Consider the following 19189-nt stretch of genomic DNA (forward strand, 5'->3'; position numbering starts at 1 on the left):
TCTCAAAGTGTACGAGATTCCGGGGCATGAGGAGTTCACGTGATAGTAACGTAGCTTAACCAATCAGACGCCGTCATGGTGTACGTGCAGTCGTGTTGCTGTTTTTTTTCTTTCTCTCTGCCGGACCGTTGTCAAGGTAGCTGCATGGCATGCTAACCCTTCCCTGCAGATATTACTGTTTTGAGTGAGGAAAAGCCAGATATTCAAATGTCTGTGTGACTTTTTATCATCGGCGCAGAGAGCGAAACTCCCCTTTTTGCCATTGGTTGATAGCGGACCGTGTTTTGTTACAGAAGGAGAATGTGAGTATGTTTATTAGCATTCATGGCGCTAGCTCATGCTATTAGCCACATGTACTAAGCTAAATTGTATTTGTGAGGTTACACATTTCTGAACTCCCGTGTCCCTGTCTCTTAAAAAGTGGAACCTGGACTGATGAGAGCCGTGTATTCTGCATTGTGCCCGGAGTGTGTGTGTGTGTTTATGATGCTTGAGCCTCTGGTGAGTAAACTTTATTTACAAAAGTCCGGTAAATGGAGTTGAAGTGTGAATCTGCTAATGTTAACATAGATGAATGAGGCAATAAATTCATGTGTGTTGTGTGTTGTGAAAAAGAAAAGAAAAGAGATGAATGTAGAGAAATGTTCAGCTATTTTACATTTTGTCTTATGTTAATATTGAGAAATGTGTTCAGTTCATTTAAATAAAAGTAAAGATTAGTTAAAATGATTTTTATGAAACTATGTAACAATTTACATGTATAAATGTGTTTATATGCATTTATTTACATTTAAAGTATATTTTATTTACTTTAATATTACAGTAATATACATTTTGGCCCTTGTAGGCCGGGTTTTTCTTTCCTATGTATGCATTCCTGGGTTGAATTCTGCATAAAGACTTTTTCTTCTTCTGCTGGGATTCCTCCCATTCTGCAAATGTAGAAGGGAGCCTCAGTGGTTGTGGCGAGCCACCCAAAACAAGAGGCTGTGATTGATTCATAACTGGGTTTATGGAAAACTGTAGTTGATATCTCGTGTGTGCTGAAAATTTAAATTTTTTATTTATTATATATATATATATTTTATTATCTTATTTTCTTTAAAACAATTCAATATAATAACACAAAAACGTACCTGTTGGTCGTGTGAATTATTTTTCTGTCACTTAATGCATATTGCTAATACCACTTTCTCCTGTAGCGATCTAGACTTATGATTTTCTGATCCACGACGTAATTAATGCACTGAAAATAAAATCTCCCAGTCTTTAGCTGAGGCAGGCTACAAGACACTGACTTTAAACCAGCCCCCGCAGCCCTTTCAGAAAAGTAAGAACGACTCTCCAAGTCTCCAATAACACCAGAAAAAGTCGCTATATTTGTCACTAGTTGCTTTTTTCGAAAAATAGTTGCTAGAGAAGTCGTTAAGTTGGCAACACTGATAAGATGAATGATACACATTTTCTGTGGTCTTGTTGGTCACGATAATCCCGCCCCCAGCCCCTGACGTAAGTTGTTCATGGTTCAAGACCAGCCACTTTTATCTGGAACCAGTTTTCCTGGCCGAGAGCAGGTTCTTTGGCAGTCAAATACTGAGGAATTGATTCAAGATAAGACACTGGTTCCAAACCGGCCCTAGAACTGCCTTGGTCAAAAAAGGGGTATTAAATAGGAAGTGGGTGTGAGCCTGCAGCCACCCACATGCCATAGAAGACCATAATTCAGAAAGGCATAATACTCTACTGTATCAAAATCATAAAAGTCCCCCAAAACATCCATTAAAGAAAATATACTACATATAAATATATCTATCTATATATAAATAATACTAATTCATAGGTTAAATGTGAAGAAGTCATAAGGGATACTTTTAATGGGAGGTGAAAAAACATCAATATGTCTATTAAAAGAGGTTGTGATGGTTAAAACGTTGCGCCTGGGGAATGAGTAATAATTACCCGTAGAGGTTGGGTACAAAAACCTGTGGAGCCAACATGAGCACAGCACAGAAAATCAATCATTTATAATGCATGATTAAATCCTGTCACAAAAGGAAACACGTCTTCTGCCATTTTATCCCTTTCATGAAACAAAAGAGTGTGTACCAGTGTCAGTCTGACATTTACTTTAGCGCTTTACAACAGCATAACTATTAATACAATTTATTGGGAGTTCTAGTACACTTGCTTTATAATGGCATGAATTATTTCTCTCTTTGTACATGTAAGCCTGTTTGTACTTTTCTCTTGACAACAATTATTTTAGTAGAGTGGGCTACAGGTCTCCTCAGGTGATTGATTAAGTGTTTAAGACAAAAAAAAAATCCCTGCTAACAGAAGTTTAATTAAAGTTTTAGGACCATGTTGGTACAAGTATTGGACATGAGTGACAGATGTGAAGAAAGCTTTATACTCAAATTATATGTTAAGAAATTCAAAAGGGCATTTAGGTCGATAAAAGCTGCCGTCACACCAGTGTGGCTGTGAAATGCAAATGCTTTTAACTTCACAGCGGGGGAGAGTCTGCAGGAAAAGTCACTGGTCTTGTTGAGGGGACGAGAGTTTGAAAAGCGAATTGAAACTGTTTGATCACAGTGCTCAAACTCGTGTTGGAAAAGCAGTACATGCAGTCCTATTACTTTGAATAAGAGCTGGCTTATACATCACTTAATCAATATTTCTGCCAAAGTGTTTACTTACAGCAATAAAAAAAAATGTTGAATGGTTTGGAATGCAAGTGAGTGACATGAAAAAGAACGATACCTTCTACACAGTGAATACCTCAAGAAGATGTGCAATAAACATCTATACAAGATGGCTAAGTGTAAAAAAATGTATAGGAGATCAAACGCCACCAATTTCAATGGCAAGGACATCTTCATAACGGTCCAGGATTGAATCCCATGGTTACAGTAGGACGGACGACATCAGAAAAGGAAGCAAAATCTGCCCAACAACTCAGCAAAAAACTGGGGAAAGTGATTTTAAGTCAGCATATCCTCATCAGCAGTTTGTCTTCTGAAAGATATTTAATGTTGTAAATCAATCGCACAATCGCTGTTTTAAATGTGACAGTATTAAACATGGTGGTTAAGGTTGTGAAACACAACTACTTGAGTATAGTATTTATTGAAATTACAGTGCTATAGGCCAAACTAATTCCCAAATAAGCCCTAAACTTTCTCAAATTACAGCTAAAGAGTACCCTATTGGGTAACACTTTACTTGAAGGTATCGTCATAATAGTGACATGATACTGTCATAACTGTGACATGACACAGTCATGAACGTGTCATAAACATTATGTCAATGTCATAAACGTTTATGACTGCTGTCATTAAGTGTCATTCGGTTTTTGTCATGACAAGTTGACATTCTTTGGGTTGTCTTGATTATGACAACTTCACATTAATCAAAGTGACATTACCACAAAATGTCTTTGTCATGGCAACTTGACATAAACACAAAAATAGATGCATATTTTGTTAATGTCAAGTTGCCATGACAAAGAAATTTTCTGGTAATGTCATTTTGAGTAATTTCAAGTTGTCATAATAAGGACATCCCAAACAAATTTAATGTCAAGTTGTCATGACAAAAACCGAATGACACTTAATGACAGCAGTCATAAACGTTTATGACACTGATATAATGTTTATGACACGCTCATGACTGTGTCATGTCACAGTTTTGACAGTATCATGTCACTATTATGACGATACCCACTATTGTGTTTCTGAAAACATTTGAGGCGTGAAGCAGAGAACGCAGTAACTTAATGTATTATATAAACAATTGTGATTGGGCCGGCCGAGGGTCAGTTCAGTAAGAATTCTGCCTGAATGGGAGAGACCAAACAAGACTGCCAGAGCAAATAAAACATTAGCTTGGCTGATTCGACTGGTCAGGAAGATCAGGATTATGTATGTGACTACTGTATGTACACTCTCAGAAAATAGAGTACAGAATTGTACCTTTAAGGGTACAATGGCTTGTCAGTGGGGCAGTACCCTCAGAAGGTACTTTTTTGTACCCTTATTTTGAAGTACAAAAATGGACCTTTAAAAAAGGTACAAAATTAGCCTTTATAGGGTACAGTATTGTACCAGTATTTAATTTTATATATTTTTGTGTATCTACATTATACAAAAGACAAATAAGTTTTCACTTTATCAGAATGTTTTTTTTTTAATTTTCACATTTCATTTTCATTTAACTAAACAATGTAAAATTGTTTAAAATTAAAAAAGTAGAACCAACCTACTGCTGAAGAAAGACTAAATAATTATTTAAACAAAAATTAATATTTAGGCTACTGTCATTTGTAGAGCCTAACACAGATTGTCTATTGTACCCCAGCATGTAAAAGGAAGGGTACATATTTGTACCTTTTACCACTTGGGTACCCATGTTTACCTTTTTGGCCCTCGAAAACGTACATATAGGTACCTTAAGGTCCAATAATTGGCCCTAGGGGGTACATTAGTGTAGATTGTACCTCGGGGGACAAAAAAGGACTCGTATTGTACCCCTTTTTCTGAGAGTGTATGTGACTTACTCTCCATACTAGATTGCATCACTTCTTTCTTTCTCACTTCTGATTTTATTCCATCATTATTTCTACAGCATTTAAAAGTCATTGCTGCTGCACCTCACATTTATGTGGGTTATCTACATATAACAAAACTATCCTCCCCCAAAAATGACCCCATGTGACCCCAGGCAGTAGTAATTGTCAAGGATGCCAAGGTACCAAGAAGTGATGTTCTGGAGTGAAAAAGAGGGAAATAGGGATATGGAGTATAAATACTAAAAGCTCCACTTTTGGTGAGCAGGAGTGGTGGTCACTGGGTCAAAAAAACACAGGACTTTGACTAAAGCATACACTGCAAAAAAGCCAACTTGTATTTTTTGGCCTAAAACAGTGATTTAAGTTGGTAAAACTTGGAAATATAAATTATTGACATTTAGGGCAATAATGTAAGTTAGCACAACAAAGGAAGCCAGTTGTCTGCTCAAAAACAAGTTGGTGAGTTGTTGTTACTTATATCTTTAAGTCGGGGTTCACAACAAGGGTCAATAGTTCTGATAACTCTTATTTCTTTGTTGTGAAAATCGGTCATTAGCGAAAGCTAACGGCTAACTGATGCTAGCGGCTAACTGATGCTAGCGGTGCTGCTTGTTACAGCTACAGGAGTAGCTATTAGCGTATCAATACTAACTCAAAATTGTGGTCACAACATTAGCTGACATTTCATAGCGGCGTTACAAACGTGCCAGAGAAATTCCGAGTTGAGCAAACTTAAAAACAAAACTTAAAATATTTAGTTTAATTGTCCAACTTAAAATTTTATCGAAGTTTGTTGCCTTGAAATTTTGAGTTCACCCAACTTTTCTTTTTTTGCAGTGTATGTGTTTTGTAACACCTCTCATAATTACGTCCATTTATTTTACTTTTCCTGTCTTTAGTGATACCTAACCCAACTTTTGGGGATTTTTTTCTGTGACCCTTAGGTATGTATGTTGATTTCCTGCCATCAGTAAGGGCACTCATATTGGAAACAGACCCAGGGGTCGTATTTTATGATAAGAACAAATGACCTATGTGGCTAATGAATGGAGGACATATATACCCAGCCTGTCCTCCTGTCAAAAGTCAGTATAGGTCGTGTGTACAGGCAGCAAAAAACAAACTATATTTACGTATTTCACCATCCGCTGTAATGCGGCCACCGCCATCTTGCTGACGTAACAGTGATTGACAGCCAAGCAAAGTCAAACAAGCAACGGACTTTCACCTGGGAGAGCAGATTTCGCGTCCCGTGTGAAAACAAAAGTAAACCATTCTTAACCTAAGTTCCGTTTTTTTAACTAAGTTAAGTGAATCATCTTTTTTACGTAAATTGCGGCAACCACGTGACCCTTGTAACTACTTCATATCTGGCATTTACGTACATTTGGACCAAAAAAAACAGCAGTGAACGGCTCCTCTATCTCCGTGCAGGACGGAGAGATACAAAAGATTCTTCGCTCCTACAGCCATCAGGCTGTCTCATTCAGACCAACTGAATTTCCCCTCGGGGATAAATAAAGTAATTTAAATTTTTTGATTGATTTGATTTGATTTATATACTGTTTAAAGTGTCTTTTATAACGCCTTACCAGAAGTTTTTTGCCCTAAACCTAAGGTCACTGGTTTTACAACATAAATCCACAGAAACAATTTTTTTTTTTTTTTTACAACCACGTGTTGTACGGAGCCCCTAAAGGGACATGGTGAAAATAAAAAAAAACTTTGGTATCTCGTGCTCACAAGAAAGTATCTCGTGAGCACGAGATACTTTCGAGAACTTGTTGATATATCCGTTGGTATAACTTTAAAAGTGAATTCGAACAACATGTTCAAGGAAATGGATCTGGGACAAGGCACTTAATTATGCTCAATATAGGTCTCAGTAGGGGGAACATTAAAGCCTTGTGTCCTATCAGGGATGAAGAGGAATAACAACTAAACAAGTAGTATACAGCAGAGAATAGAGGAGAAAGAACATGTGCATAAGTGACTTTAGTATGTATTCATTCATTTCCCCTATACAAGCAGCCTCTTTTTTTTACTTGTGTCATTTGTTGATTGCACAGACTTTTACCTCTGTCTCCACAAAGGAAAAAATGCTCCACCATTGACGAATGCTCCTCCAAGTGAGGGTCATCCAATCCAACAATGAACACGGCCACAGCCACAAAGCACTTCCTGCTTCCCATTTGCAGGACACTCAATTCCATTAGCTTTTCCTCACCCCTTCAATATATTTACTTGCGAAATTCATTTATTTATTTAACTGTTTGCCAGTAAGTGGTCCAAAAGGTTGGTGAAACAGCAAGCGGTCTGTCATTTATGCAGAAATAATTATATGGAAATGGTATTCACAGGCCACTGTGTTGCTCCCGAGCCGTCTGTATTGAATTGACAGCAGTGAAGTGACTGGCAGCGGTGGGAATAGATTGTCCTGAATGATTTGCTTTTCCTTCCAAGCCAGGCGTGTCACCAGCCAGCCGCGGCCTTATCTACGTGTGGTTAGCCTTCTGTACCAGCCGCTCGGAGCGCGCGCCTTTCACACGCAAGCCTTGACAGGAATCAGTCAATCTGAATAGGGAGATGTCATTTTCTGATCTGCTTTGCTTTCGAACACTGCAGTTTCATCAGGCGCTGGTTGTTAGGGCCTTCGCACTGGAATAACCAATTTCTCCCTTTTGAAAACTGTAATGAGGATAATTATAAATCAAGAGTAAAAAGAAAGAAATGTTTGAACAGACTCCATCACAAGAGGGGTTTGGATTACTCATTCAAATAAAAATCAGCAAACCTCTTGATCTTCAAACTCTCTCAAAGTTGAATCATCATCACAATTGATGAATAACCAAGTAAGAACATATCGGGTTCTTTGATAAATGCTCAAAAGTACAAGCCTGTGGACATAACCGAAGCTTTCAGAGGATGATAAATCTTTTCAAATTAAGCACTTAGAGCAGCATTTCTACAGCATATATAATCTGACCCGGCGTGTTTCATTAATTGTAAAAACATTTCCATTAGCTGCATTTTACACTATTGGCAGTAGAAACCTGTCACTGTGTTTGCTTTCACTGAACACATCCATTTAATTTTAAAGAGTATCTCTCTGTATTGCTTATATTCAGAACTTTAACAGCAGAGTTAGGACTTTCAGTCAATTAGAGAGACACTACATGATAAAAGGCTGAGACAGACTGAGGTACTTGCAGTTAATTGATTGGTAGCTGAACAATGCTAACACACAATGATGTACAAGCTCCCATTTAATTAAAGGCATTGTGGGGGTGGAGTTGTTTGGGGAGAAATCTTTTATCTTTTAAGTATGAAGCACCTGAGAGGTTGTTTAGGAAAAAAGCCTTTTTTTTTCCTAAAAATGATTGGTAAAGAAAATGAAATCTGCATAAAGGCATATATGTGTAATTAAAGGGGCGAGAATGATTGTAAACAGCATATGTTAACATTTGTAAGATGCCTGTACATTAATGTGTTCGGTGAAGCGTTCACAGACATTATGAAGAGCTACATTTTCCCCCTCTGAATTTAGTTTTCATCATATTGCAGTTGGTTATTTGTCATTTTTTTCTATTCACTGTTCTCCCAACCTTGATCAGGCCATTTCACTTTCTGCCTCTCTGAGCTGAGCCGATCACAAATCATTACTTAAGATGACCTATTATTTTTCTAAAGGATGCTTCTATAACACTGTATCGGAGAAACCATATTGGTAGGTAGTGCGGGAACTCTTTCAAAAGCTCTGAGTGCATACAGGTTTTCAAAAGCAAAGCTCAATCATGTCAAGGCAAAAACACATATTTCTTCTCAGTACTTTGCACCAAGCCAGTTTTATTATGTATCATAAACATGAGTATCGAGGGCTCGGCCTAACATCAGCCTAATTCTGCTTCACTTGTTTGCCAGACTCAAAAGGACACACATGAGTCACAGTTGAGAAAAAAAAGTTTCAATGTAGAAATGTCAAAAACATTTAATCTGTTCAAACATATACTAAAAGGCTATTAGGTCTTTAAAAAAAACCAAAACAGGGGGCTAGTCTTTCTCAGGTTGAATCAAGATGCTTTGCAATTTCAAGCTCGAACAATCTTTCGTCCAACCACATCGATGGTTAGGTGAAAATCCAACTAACTTTTTAGCTCCGATAAGGAGGTAATGTTTGGTTTGTTTGTTGTTTTTTTATATGATTGTGAGAGCGGCATGGGCTCAAGGATGGATGATCTCAACCGCTGAAAAAGGGGAATGCTCGACAAACAGTGAAAAGGGTGACTGGCTAGACATTTTACATGCTCCGGTACATGGTACAACGGTACATGATTTTAATTGTGGGTACCGTTTACTCCGGCTTCCTCCCACAGTCCACCTGCATGTCCTGATGCGGCTATCTCCTCTCTGGCTTTGCCCTGGACCAAAAACCTGCATGTTATTGTGCGGTGAGCGGGCACGACCAACTGGAGATCAGGCTGAGTGGTGGCGGGACAGGCAGGTAGCATGCTAGCCGCATCCAGGCGGCAATCTCCGTGCCTGAGCATGGAAGCCACCAGGAAGTGCATAAAGCCTGCAATTCACCGATAAATTTCAAAACTTCTCACTTGATTTATTACCTCAGAAAAAATTTTCAGGGACAACATTATGGTCTCAATCGCTAGTAAAAAATCTTCTTCAAGACAATTTGATGTCAATAGTTCTAATAATGGCCCCATTTAGAAGAAAATAGAAGATAAAGAATCGTATGATTTGGGGCGTTTCTAGCTTTGATTGACAGGTCACTGACAAGGCGAGCCGTCACCAAGAGAGAAGCAGAGCAATGCGTATCCACGGCAACGTGTCAATAAAGTTATATATAACGTTATATAGATAGAAGGACGTTTAGCGGTTTGGTCTCATAACTTTGACCCTTTCACACTATATTTTCACTTAATGACAGTTTATTTGAACGTTTTGTTCAGTAAAATGTCTTGTTCAGCGTTTGGTTGGACTAACAGACACTCCAAGGAGTCGCTGCTCAGTTTTCTGAGGTAAGAAAGATACATTTTGTTTTTGTTTGCTAGCCAAAACTAACATCCCAGTTAATGCTAACATGAATTAGCAGCGGCTTCTCTCAGTCGGGTTGCCGGTGTAGAGATGCATGTAGTCAGTGTCGTCAGATCCCTCGCGCTCCTCCACAGTCCAATTATGATCTGCTCCGCGTATCGGAAACATGATGGCAACGCAAGATGGCGACGAGTGTAACGCTGAACTCGAGGCTTCCAACGGGCAGTCCACAAACCAATGGGTGACGTCACGGTGACTACGTCCATTATTTATATACAGTCTATGGCCGCATCAGGACATGCAGGTGGTTTGTTGGTGGTTTGGTTTGGTGGCCGCTTTCCCATGATAGATCGGTTAGGTTTGGTAAGGTTTCTGCAGCAGGTCTCATCTCCCAGGTCATTCTAAGGGGTCTAGTCCCCAGGTCATTTCCAGTGGGGAGCTCTATCTTTGGCAGTCCCATCTCATTGGCTGTCCTGCATAGGGTCTCATCTCCCAGGTCGTCTTCCAAAAGGGTCCTGTCTCCGTAGCTGCCCCTTCTCCGTGGCTTTGCCCCAGACCACTAACACGCCTGTTACCTGCACCTGCCTGTTTCACCTGCATGTTCTGATGTGGCTAGCGGCATGACAGACAAGGGACCAGTCTACTCACTTCCAGCCTTTCCCCCCGATCACTAACACCCCACCTGCATGTCCTCAGCCAAATAGCGCGCTACCTGCCTGTTCTGCCTACACTCAGCCTGATCCACAGTTGGTCGTACCCACCAAATTCCACTGTAAGCAACATCTGTCTCTGTGTTTGTTTGCCTCGCCTTCTACCAAAAGAGTCCCATCTCCATAGGGGACCCTCCTTTCCTGTTCCTCAACCCTTAACCTAACCCAGACAACAAACCTCAGGCATGCTAAAAAAAATGATCTACTAGCTTCCAGCCTTTCCCTCCGACCATTAACACGCCACCTACATGTCCTGATGCGGCTAGCATTCTACCTGCCTGTCCCACTGACACTCAGCTTCATTCCCAGTCAGTAGTGCCCGGCGATTTCCTTCCTGAAACCCCCCAAAAAAATTTGACCAATACTGCCAGCCTCTGGCTCTGTTAACCTGTAAGCAACAGAAGTCTCCATGTTCGTTTTTCCTGGCCGTCCTCCAAAAGAGTCCCATAGCTGCCCCTTCTCCCTGGCTGACTTCTCGAGCAGTCCCATCACATAGCGAACCCTCCTTTCCTGTTACCCAACCCTTAACCTTTCCTGTCTCAGTAGCTTCCCCATCTCCATGGCTTTGCCCTGGATCACAAACCTGCATGTCATTGTGCGGAGAGCGGGCACGACCAACTGGGGATCAGGCTGAGTGGTGGCTGGAAAGGCAGGTAGCATGCTAGCCGCATCAGGACATACAGGTATATCAGGCAGGTGCAGGTAACAGGCGAATTAGTGGTCCGGGGCAAAGCCACAGAGAAGGGGCAGCTACTGAGACGGGACCCCTTTGCTTTTTTAAAATTTATTTTTTTTATTTATTTATATATTAAACTTTTCTATATTTCATATGTATATTTTTTTTAGATATTGAACTTGTCGATTTTTTAAATGTACTTTTTTTTAGATATCTAACTTTTCGATTTTTTAGATGTATTTTAATTTAGATATTTAACCATTTAACCACAAACCTCAGGCCTGCTAGCAACCAGTCTACTAGCTTCCAGCCGTTCCCCCGGACCACTAACATGCTACCTGCCTGTCCCGCCACCACTCAGCCTGATCCCCAGTCGGTCGTACCCACCAAATTCCTTGCTAAAACACCAAAAACCCTCTTGCTCTGCTATCTTGTAATCACTGCTATCTCTGTGGTGATTTTTGTTTCCTGTCTCCATAGCTGCCCCTTCTCCATGGCTTTGCCCTGGACCACAAACCTGCATGTCATTGTGCGGCAAGTGGGCACGACCAACTGGGGATCAGGCTGAGTGATGGCGGGACAGGCAGGTAGCATTTTATTGGTCAGGGGGGGGAGGCTGGAAGCAGGTAGACTGGTTGCTAGCAGACCTGAGGTTTGTGGTCTTGGTTAGGTTAAGGGGTGGGGAACAGGAAAGGAGGGTCCGCTATAGAGATGGGATTCTTTTGGAAGATGGCTAGGAAAAACGAACATTGAGACAGCTGTTGCTGACAGGATAGCAGGGCACTACTGCCTGGGGATTGGGCTGAGTGTCAGTGGGACAGGCAGGTAGCAAGCTAGCTGCATCAGGACATGCAGGTGGGCTTTTAGTGGTCTGGGGCAAAGCCACGGAGAAGGGGCAGCTACGGAGACAGGACCGCTCTAGAAGATGACCTGGGAGATGAGACCTCGTGGCAGAAACCTTACTAAACCTAACCTGATCTAACCGGCAGTTGATGAAGCTTTCAAAGTCAAACATGGCTAGCCCCTCAATGGCTTTTACCCCAGACCACCAACCTGCCTGTCCCACTGACACTAAGCCTGATCCCGTCGGTTGTGCCTGCTCGCGGCACCATGTCATGGAGGTTTGTGATCCAGGGCAAAGCCACGGAGAAGGGGCAGCTACAGAGACAGGATGCCTGTACATTTTTTAATGTATGTTTTAAAAAAAATGTAATTTTCTATTTTTTAATGTATTTTTTAGATATTTAACTTTTCTATTTTTATGTATTTAACTTATCTATTTTTTATGTATTTAACTTCTATTTTTTTATATGCATTTCTTTTAGATATTTAACCAAAACCACAAACCTCAGGCCTGCTAGCAACCAGTCTACTAGCTTCCAGCCTTTCCCCCGGACCACTAACATGCTACCTGCCTGTCCCGCCACCACTCAGCCTGATCCCCAGTCGGTCGTACCCACCAAATTCCTTCCTGAAACACCAAAAACCCTCTGGCTCTGCTATCTTGTAATAACAGCTATTTCTGTGGTGGTTTTCCTTTCCTGTCTCCATAGCTGCCGCTTCTCTGTGGCTGACGTCTCGAGCAGCCCCATCACATAGCAGACCCTCCTTTCCTGTTCCCCAACCCTTACCCTATCCTGTCTCTGTAGTTTACCCTTCTCCATGGCTTTGCCCTGGACCACAAACCTGCATGTCATGCTGCAGCGAGCAGGCAAGACCGACTGGGGATCAGGCTCAGTGATGGCGGGACAGGCAGGTAGCATGTTAGTGGTCCGGGGGAAAGGCTGAGAGCTAGTAGACTGGTTGCTAGCAGGCCTGAGGTTTGTGGTCTTGGTTACGTTAAGGGGTGGGGAACAGGAAAGGAGGGTCCGCTAGGTAGCATGCTAGACACAGAAGGGGCGGAGACAGGACCGCTGTACTTTTTTAATGTTTTTTTTTTTTTAGATATTTAACTTACATTTAACATTTCTATAATTTATGTAGTTTTTTAGATCTCTAACTTTTCTATTTTGATATTTTTTTTAGATATTTAACTTCTATTTTTTATATGTAATGATTTTAAATATTAAACTTTTCTATTCTATATGTATTTTTTTTAGATATTTAACTTTTCTAATTTTTATGAGTATCCTCTCATCAGTCCTATCTTCTTCAATCCTATGCCCAAGTATTTTTTTAGAAAGGAGGAGATGCTCCCCTGTGGTGGTTTGATGCTCTCTTCCCTCCCCTGTGATTGTTTCATCCTCTCTTTCATCTCCAGCATTTCTTTCCTGCTCTGCTCATAAACTTTTTTCTTTACCTTCTCATTCTTCGCACACCATTTCTCCCAATCCTCTGTTATTTTTTTCCACCTCTTCAGTTTCTTCTGTCTTCTTTTCTCCAAATCTTTCTCCTCTCTTTCCATGTTCTTCTTATATAACTTCAGTCTTTCTTCCATCTGCTTCTTTGCATTTTCTTCGTCACTCCGTTTTTTTTCCTCTACTTTCTGCTTTCTTCTTTTTTCCCAAAATTTCTCAATTTTTACTTTCAATTTTTCTGTCAGCCTATTCTGCTTTTTGAGTGCTTCTCTAGCCTCCTTCTCTTTTCTCACCTCCCTCTCCTGCATGTACTTCAACTTCTTTTCCCCTTTTTTAATCATGGACTTCGCAATTCTTACATCACATCTAAGTAAATATTTCTTGTCCATCTCCATTTTTTTCCTCCACCTCTCTTCCTTCACTTCCTCAGGCACCTTGAAGAGATAAATTGTGAATTTTTTTTTCTTCCCTTTCTTCAGCAACTTCTCCAATTTCTCCTGTCGCTTCATCAGCTCATATTGTTTTCTCAACTCCGCATGTCGTTTAATCCAGTGCTCCAGTAATTCTTGTACCATTTCTTTCTCTGTCTTCTCTATAGGAAAAGTATAGACGAAAGGCTTGTCATTGGAGGAAGAGCTCTCACTCCTTGGTCTGCGTAACTTCCTGCTGGTCCAGGGCTCGTCCTCACCAGATGAAGGGCTCTCACTCCTTGGTCTAGGGTGTTTTCTACTGTTGCAGGACTCGTCCTCACTGGAGGAAGAGCTCTCACTCCTAGGTCTGTGGTACTTCCTGCTGGTGCAGGGCTCGTCCTTGCTGGACGAAGGACTCTTAGTCTTTGGTCCGGAGTATTTCCTGCTGGTGCAGGGCTCGTCCTTGCTGGACGAAGGACTCTCATTCCTTGGTCTGAGGTATTTCCTGCTGGTGCAGGGCTCGTCATCGCTGGACGAAGAGCTCACACTCCTTGCTCCGCGGTACTTCCTGCTGGTGCAGGGCTCGGCATCGCTGGACGAAGGACTCTCATTCCTTGGTCTGGAGTATTTCCTGCTGGTGCAGGGCTCGTCCTTGCTGGACGAAGGACTCTCATTCCTTGGTCTGAGGTATTTCCTGCTGGTGCAGGGCTCGTCATCGCTGGACGAAGAGCTCACACTCCTTGCTCCGCGGTACTTACTGCTGGTGCAGGGCTCGTCATCTCCATACCCACGCTCGTCGTCTTCCCTGGCGGTGGGAGGACCAAGTTCTCCAGGAGACGAAGGTTTCTCAGCCCAGTGCTCGTCGTCTTCCCTGGTAGTGGGAGGACCAAGGTCTCCAGGAGACGAAGGTTTCTCAGCCCCGTGCTCGTGGTCTACCCCGGTGGTGGGAGGACCAAGGTCTCCAGGAGACGAAGGTTTCTCAGCCCTTCGTCTGATTTGAAATCGTCCAAACAAGGATTTAAACATTTTCTGTATGACTTCGAATGCCAACACTGTGTAACTGCAGACACAAACACACAGCAATTATTTGCTGTATTAAGTCCTACAATTCACACAACCACAACAAAACTACAAAAAGTAATTTACCTATCAGAAAAGTGTGTGAAAAGTAAATGTACTCCTTCCCCAACAAAACACAGCTCTGCTGTAAAGTGTTACTTACCTCTTCAAGGTCTCCATGATGATGATGTCATGGATTTCATCATGTCATGGCTTTCATGTTGCCATTCCATGATGATGTCATGGCTTTCATGTTGTCATTCCATGATGATGTCATGGTTTCCATCATGTCATTCCATGATGATGTCATGGCTTTCATGATATCATTCCATGATGTCACTCTTCCATTCCATTCCACTACTGGCAGAATTATCTACAAACAATGGTGAGATGTGAATAAGTGCATTTAAATCAAACCCAAATCAAATCAAAACTTACACAAATACTGTATCTAAAAATAAAGTGGAGATACTTTTATTATTTGTGTATTTCCTTATCATGTCACTTTCTGCTCCACAAAATAGCACAAAATAAGATTGTTCTCCAAAATACATTCTGACACTTTTTTGCTCCCAAAACACTGACATTTTATAATAACTATCACTTATAATTGGTTAACTGATTGAATATTATTTTTACTGTATACAAACAATTAAATGATAATAAGTAATGTGTAATAATTATAAATAATGCTGTAATTTATTGTTGCACACATTATAAACCTCTAATAGTGGGGCGGATTAGCTCAATATTTTACAACAATCGTTCACTTTGTGATAAAAGCATGAAATTTGGTAGATGTGTTGGTGAATATGTTTCGAACAAATCTGGATATTGGGCCACCTCAAAAGCGCCCCCTAGTGGCTGTGGCAGGCATTTGTTATACGAATAAATCAATGATGAATAAAAACTGCCCTTTTAATAATACCAACTGGTGATGAATTGTATATTGTTGGAAAGCCTGATTAGTCACCTTTACAACGAGGTACAGCTTGTAAGGATCCTGCATTCATGGAATGAGCAACGGGGCTAAACGTGTGGGTAGCAACCCCCAAAAATGTGCATCCCCTGTGTAGTGGGGCGGATTAGCTGAACAATCGTTCATTTTGTGATAAAAGCATCAAATTTGGTACACTCATTGCTGAATACATGTTTTATGAATCTGGATATTGGGCCATCGCAAAAAAAATTCTGATGGCTGTGGCGGCCATTTTTAAAAATGGCCGGTGGTTACTGGCGAGGAATGCTTTGCCTACCCTACAGCTGCTGTTTCATGTTTTCAGCACCACAAATATAATTTAGAGACATGTTAAAGTGACAAAAGCTTTATTACAGTCTAATAGAAAAGAACATTAACTTTGTATAACATTTTATTAGGTCTTGATATTCCCATTCACAGGCTACGGCCTCCTCTTTGGCTTGTATTCTTCTGTTGCTCCTTAAAAAGAAAAAATAATTTTCAATATTGTATGACCTGCAACAATAAAAACAAAATACATTTAGACAGAAAAAAATCATACATTTTAAAAATTCTACTAGGGTTACTTGTAGCAGGTTACTCTTTCTGGCAAAATCCTTGTACTGAGGTGTGTGACTTAGTCAGGCGGCCTGGCCAAATAAAGGGGACACGCCGGACAAGAGCACCACATTTTTTCCACATACTCTCTATCATTATAGGTTTCAATTTTTAGTAGGAGCCACTTCATCAAGATTGCGGTGATGGCAGCCATATAAAGTCTATGAGAAATGCTATATCTTCCAAGCCACTTAGAAGGTCAATCTTGGTGTCAAAATATACATTTTCTGGGTCCAGGAATCATTTAAAGCTATTGAGAATATCACTAGATGATTATTTGATCAAATAGATATGTTCATTTTCACTCAGACTGGGCAACTCGCTTCAAGTGCTGCAGCAGGGTATCCTGAGTTGAAACTGTTTGGAATCAATGTTCACGGGAGAGTATGGGTTAGCTGCCATGTACACTGCTCAAAAAAATCAAGGGTACGCTTTCATCTCATGTCAGATCTTGATCAACAAATTATTTACAGTGAGTCATCCAGTGATATTCTCAATAGCTTTAAATGATTCTTTGACCCAGAAAATGTATATTTTGACACCAAGTTTGACCTTCTAAGTGGCTTGGAAGATATGTTGGTTCTCATAGACTTATGGCTTATGGCTTATATGGCTGCCGTCTCCTATCTGCAATCTTGATGAAGTGGCTCCTACCAAAAGTTGAAACCTTTGGTGATAGAGAGCATGTGGAAAAATTTTGGTGCTTTTGTCCGGCGTGTCCCTTTTCTTCTCAAATCTGGTCCTAAGCCGCCTGACTAACTGTGATGGAGTTATAAAATACATTTAAAAAAAGAAAAAAATAACCACATGGGCAAAGGAGACATATTACATATACTGTGTGTGCCTGTGTGTGTGTGTGTGTGTGTGTGTGCAGAGAGGGATGTCCACATTCCACAGGACATAATTTAACAGTGTCTTATTAAGCTTTCACACCCAACAGCCACTGATACATGTTCCAAGCTAACTAGCTAGCTTAAGTACCTATTTTTGCTATCTTGCTAATTTACTTTTTTAGCTAGCTCATTTGCTAGCTAGCTCGATGGCTAGCCCGATTGTGGTGGGGCAGGAAAAATAACTGAAAGAGTGTCTAACTGGATTTTTGTTAATTTAATATGTGTATTTACATTTTTTAATTTACGTTTGTATATTTAGTTTAAATTTTTTTAATATTTTAAGAAATAATTTAAATATCTTTTGTAATTTTAACGAAGAAAATGACTGCTATGGCCACTAGGGGGCGAATTTGCGATGGCCTAATGTACAGATTTGTTTGAAACATATCCACCAACACATCCACCAAATTGTGTGCTTCTATCACAAAATAAACAATTCTTGTGATTTATTGAGCTAATCCGCCCCACAGGGGATGCACATTTTTGGGGGGTGCTACCCACACGTTTAGCCCCGTTGCTCATTCCATGAATGCACGATCCTTACAAGCAGTACCTCGTTGTAAAGGTGACTAATCGGGCTTTCTGAAAATATATAATTCATCACCAGTTGGTATTATTAAAAGGGCAGTTTTTATTCATCATTGATTTATTTGTATCACAAATGCCTGCCACGGCCACTAGGGGGCGCTTTTGAGGTGGCCCAATATCCAGATTTGTTTGAAACATATTCACCAACACATCTACCAAATTTCATGCTTTTATCACAAAGTGAACGATTGTTCAGCTAATCCGCCCCACTATAAGGAATTGTTTGTAAAACATCTGTAACAAATGTCTTCTTATGAATTAAAGTAATGAATTCCAGCCTTTCCCTCCGACCATTAACACGCCACCTACATGTCCTGATGCGGCTAGCATTCTACCTGCCTGTCCCACTGACACTCAGCTTCATCCCCAGTCAGTAGTGCCCGGCAATTTCCTTCCTGAAACCCCAAAAAACTTTTTGACCAATACTGCCAGCCTCTGGCTCTGTTAACCTGTAAGCAACAGAAGTCTCCATGTTCGTTTTTCCTGGCCGTCCTCCAAAAGAGTCCCATAGCTGCCCCTTCTCCCTGGCTGACTTCTCGAGCAGTCCCATCACATAGCGAACCCTCCTTTCCTGTTAGCCAACCCTTAACCTTTCCTGTCTCAGTAGCTTCCCCATTTCCATGGCTTTGCCCTGGATCACAAACCTGCATGTCATTGTGCGGAGAGCGGGCACGACCAACTGGGGATCAGGCTGAGTGGTGGCTGGAAAGGCAGGTAGCATGCTAGCCGCATCAGGACATACAGGTATATCAGGCAGGTGCAGGTAACAGGCGAATTAGTGGTCCGGGGCAAAGCCACAGAGAAGGGGCAGCTACTGAGACGGGACCCCTTTGCTTTTTTAAAATTTATTTTTTTTATTTATTTATATATTAAACTTTTCTATATTTCATATGTATATTTTTTTTAGATATTGAACTTGTCGATTTTTTAAATGTACTTTTTTTTTAGATATCTAACTTTTCGATTTTTTAGATGTATTTTAATTTAGATATTTAACCATTTAACCACAAACCTCAGGCCTGCTAGCAACCAGTCTACTAGCTTCCAGCCGTTCCCCCGGACCACTAACATGCTACCTGCCTGTCCCGCCACCACTCAGCCTGATCCCCAGTCGGTCGTACCCACCAAATTCCTTCCTGAAACACCAAAAACCCTCTTGCTCTGCTATCTTGTAATCACTGCTATCTATGTGGTGAATTTTGTTTCCTGTCTCCATAGCTGCCCCTTCTCCGTGGCTTTGCCCTGGACCACAAACCTGCATGTCATTGTGCGGCAAGTGGGCACGACCAACTGGGGATCAGGCTGAGTGGTGGCGGGACAGACAGGTAGCATTTTATTGGTCAGGGGGGGGAGGCTGGAAG

The 19189-nt window shown here is 40.9% G+C and overlaps 2 protein-coding genes and 1 long non-coding RNA gene across 3 annotated transcripts in view; 1 reads left to right on the forward strand and 2 right to left on the reverse strand.

The window, feature by feature from the left end:
- Nucleotides 1-14007, forward strand: LOC131962949 (uncharacterized). The gene is made up of 3 exons (XR_009389978.1): nucleotides 1-302; nucleotides 422-501; nucleotides 13901-14007. It is a non-coding gene; the product is annotated as an uncharacterized LOC131962949 (long non-coding RNA).
- Nucleotides 8397-14753, reverse strand: LOC131962948 (MAP7 domain-containing protein 2-like). The gene is made up of 2 exons (XM_059328064.1): nucleotides 12692-14753; nucleotides 8397-12550 (listed from the first exon to the last, which is right to left on the reverse strand). Exon 1 carries the CDS (start codon nucleotides 14736-14738, stop codon nucleotides 13125-13127), a length of 1614 nt encoding a protein of 537 aa, XP_059184047.1. The 5' UTR covers nucleotides 14739-14753; the 3' UTR covers nucleotides 8397-12550; nucleotides 12692-13124.
- LOC131962946 (calponin homology domain-containing protein DDB_G0272472-like) overlaps nucleotides 14678-19189 on the reverse strand; it is a 14004-nt gene continuing 9492 nt past the window's right edge. The window contains exon 2 of the mRNA XM_059328063.1: nucleotides 14678-15144. Coding sequence (XP_059184046.1) covers nucleotides 14974-15144 — 171 coding nt within the window. The 3' untranslated portion in view covers nucleotides 14678-14973. The remainder of the gene's footprint in view (nucleotides 15145-19189) is intronic.

This window comes from Centropristis striata, chromosome 24 (assembly GCF_030273125.1).
Source record: "Centropristis striata isolate RG_2023a ecotype Rhode Island chromosome 24, C.striata_1.0, whole genome shotgun sequence".
NCBI classification, from domain to species: Eukaryota; Metazoa; Chordata; class Actinopteri; order Perciformes; family Serranidae; genus Centropristis; species Centropristis striata.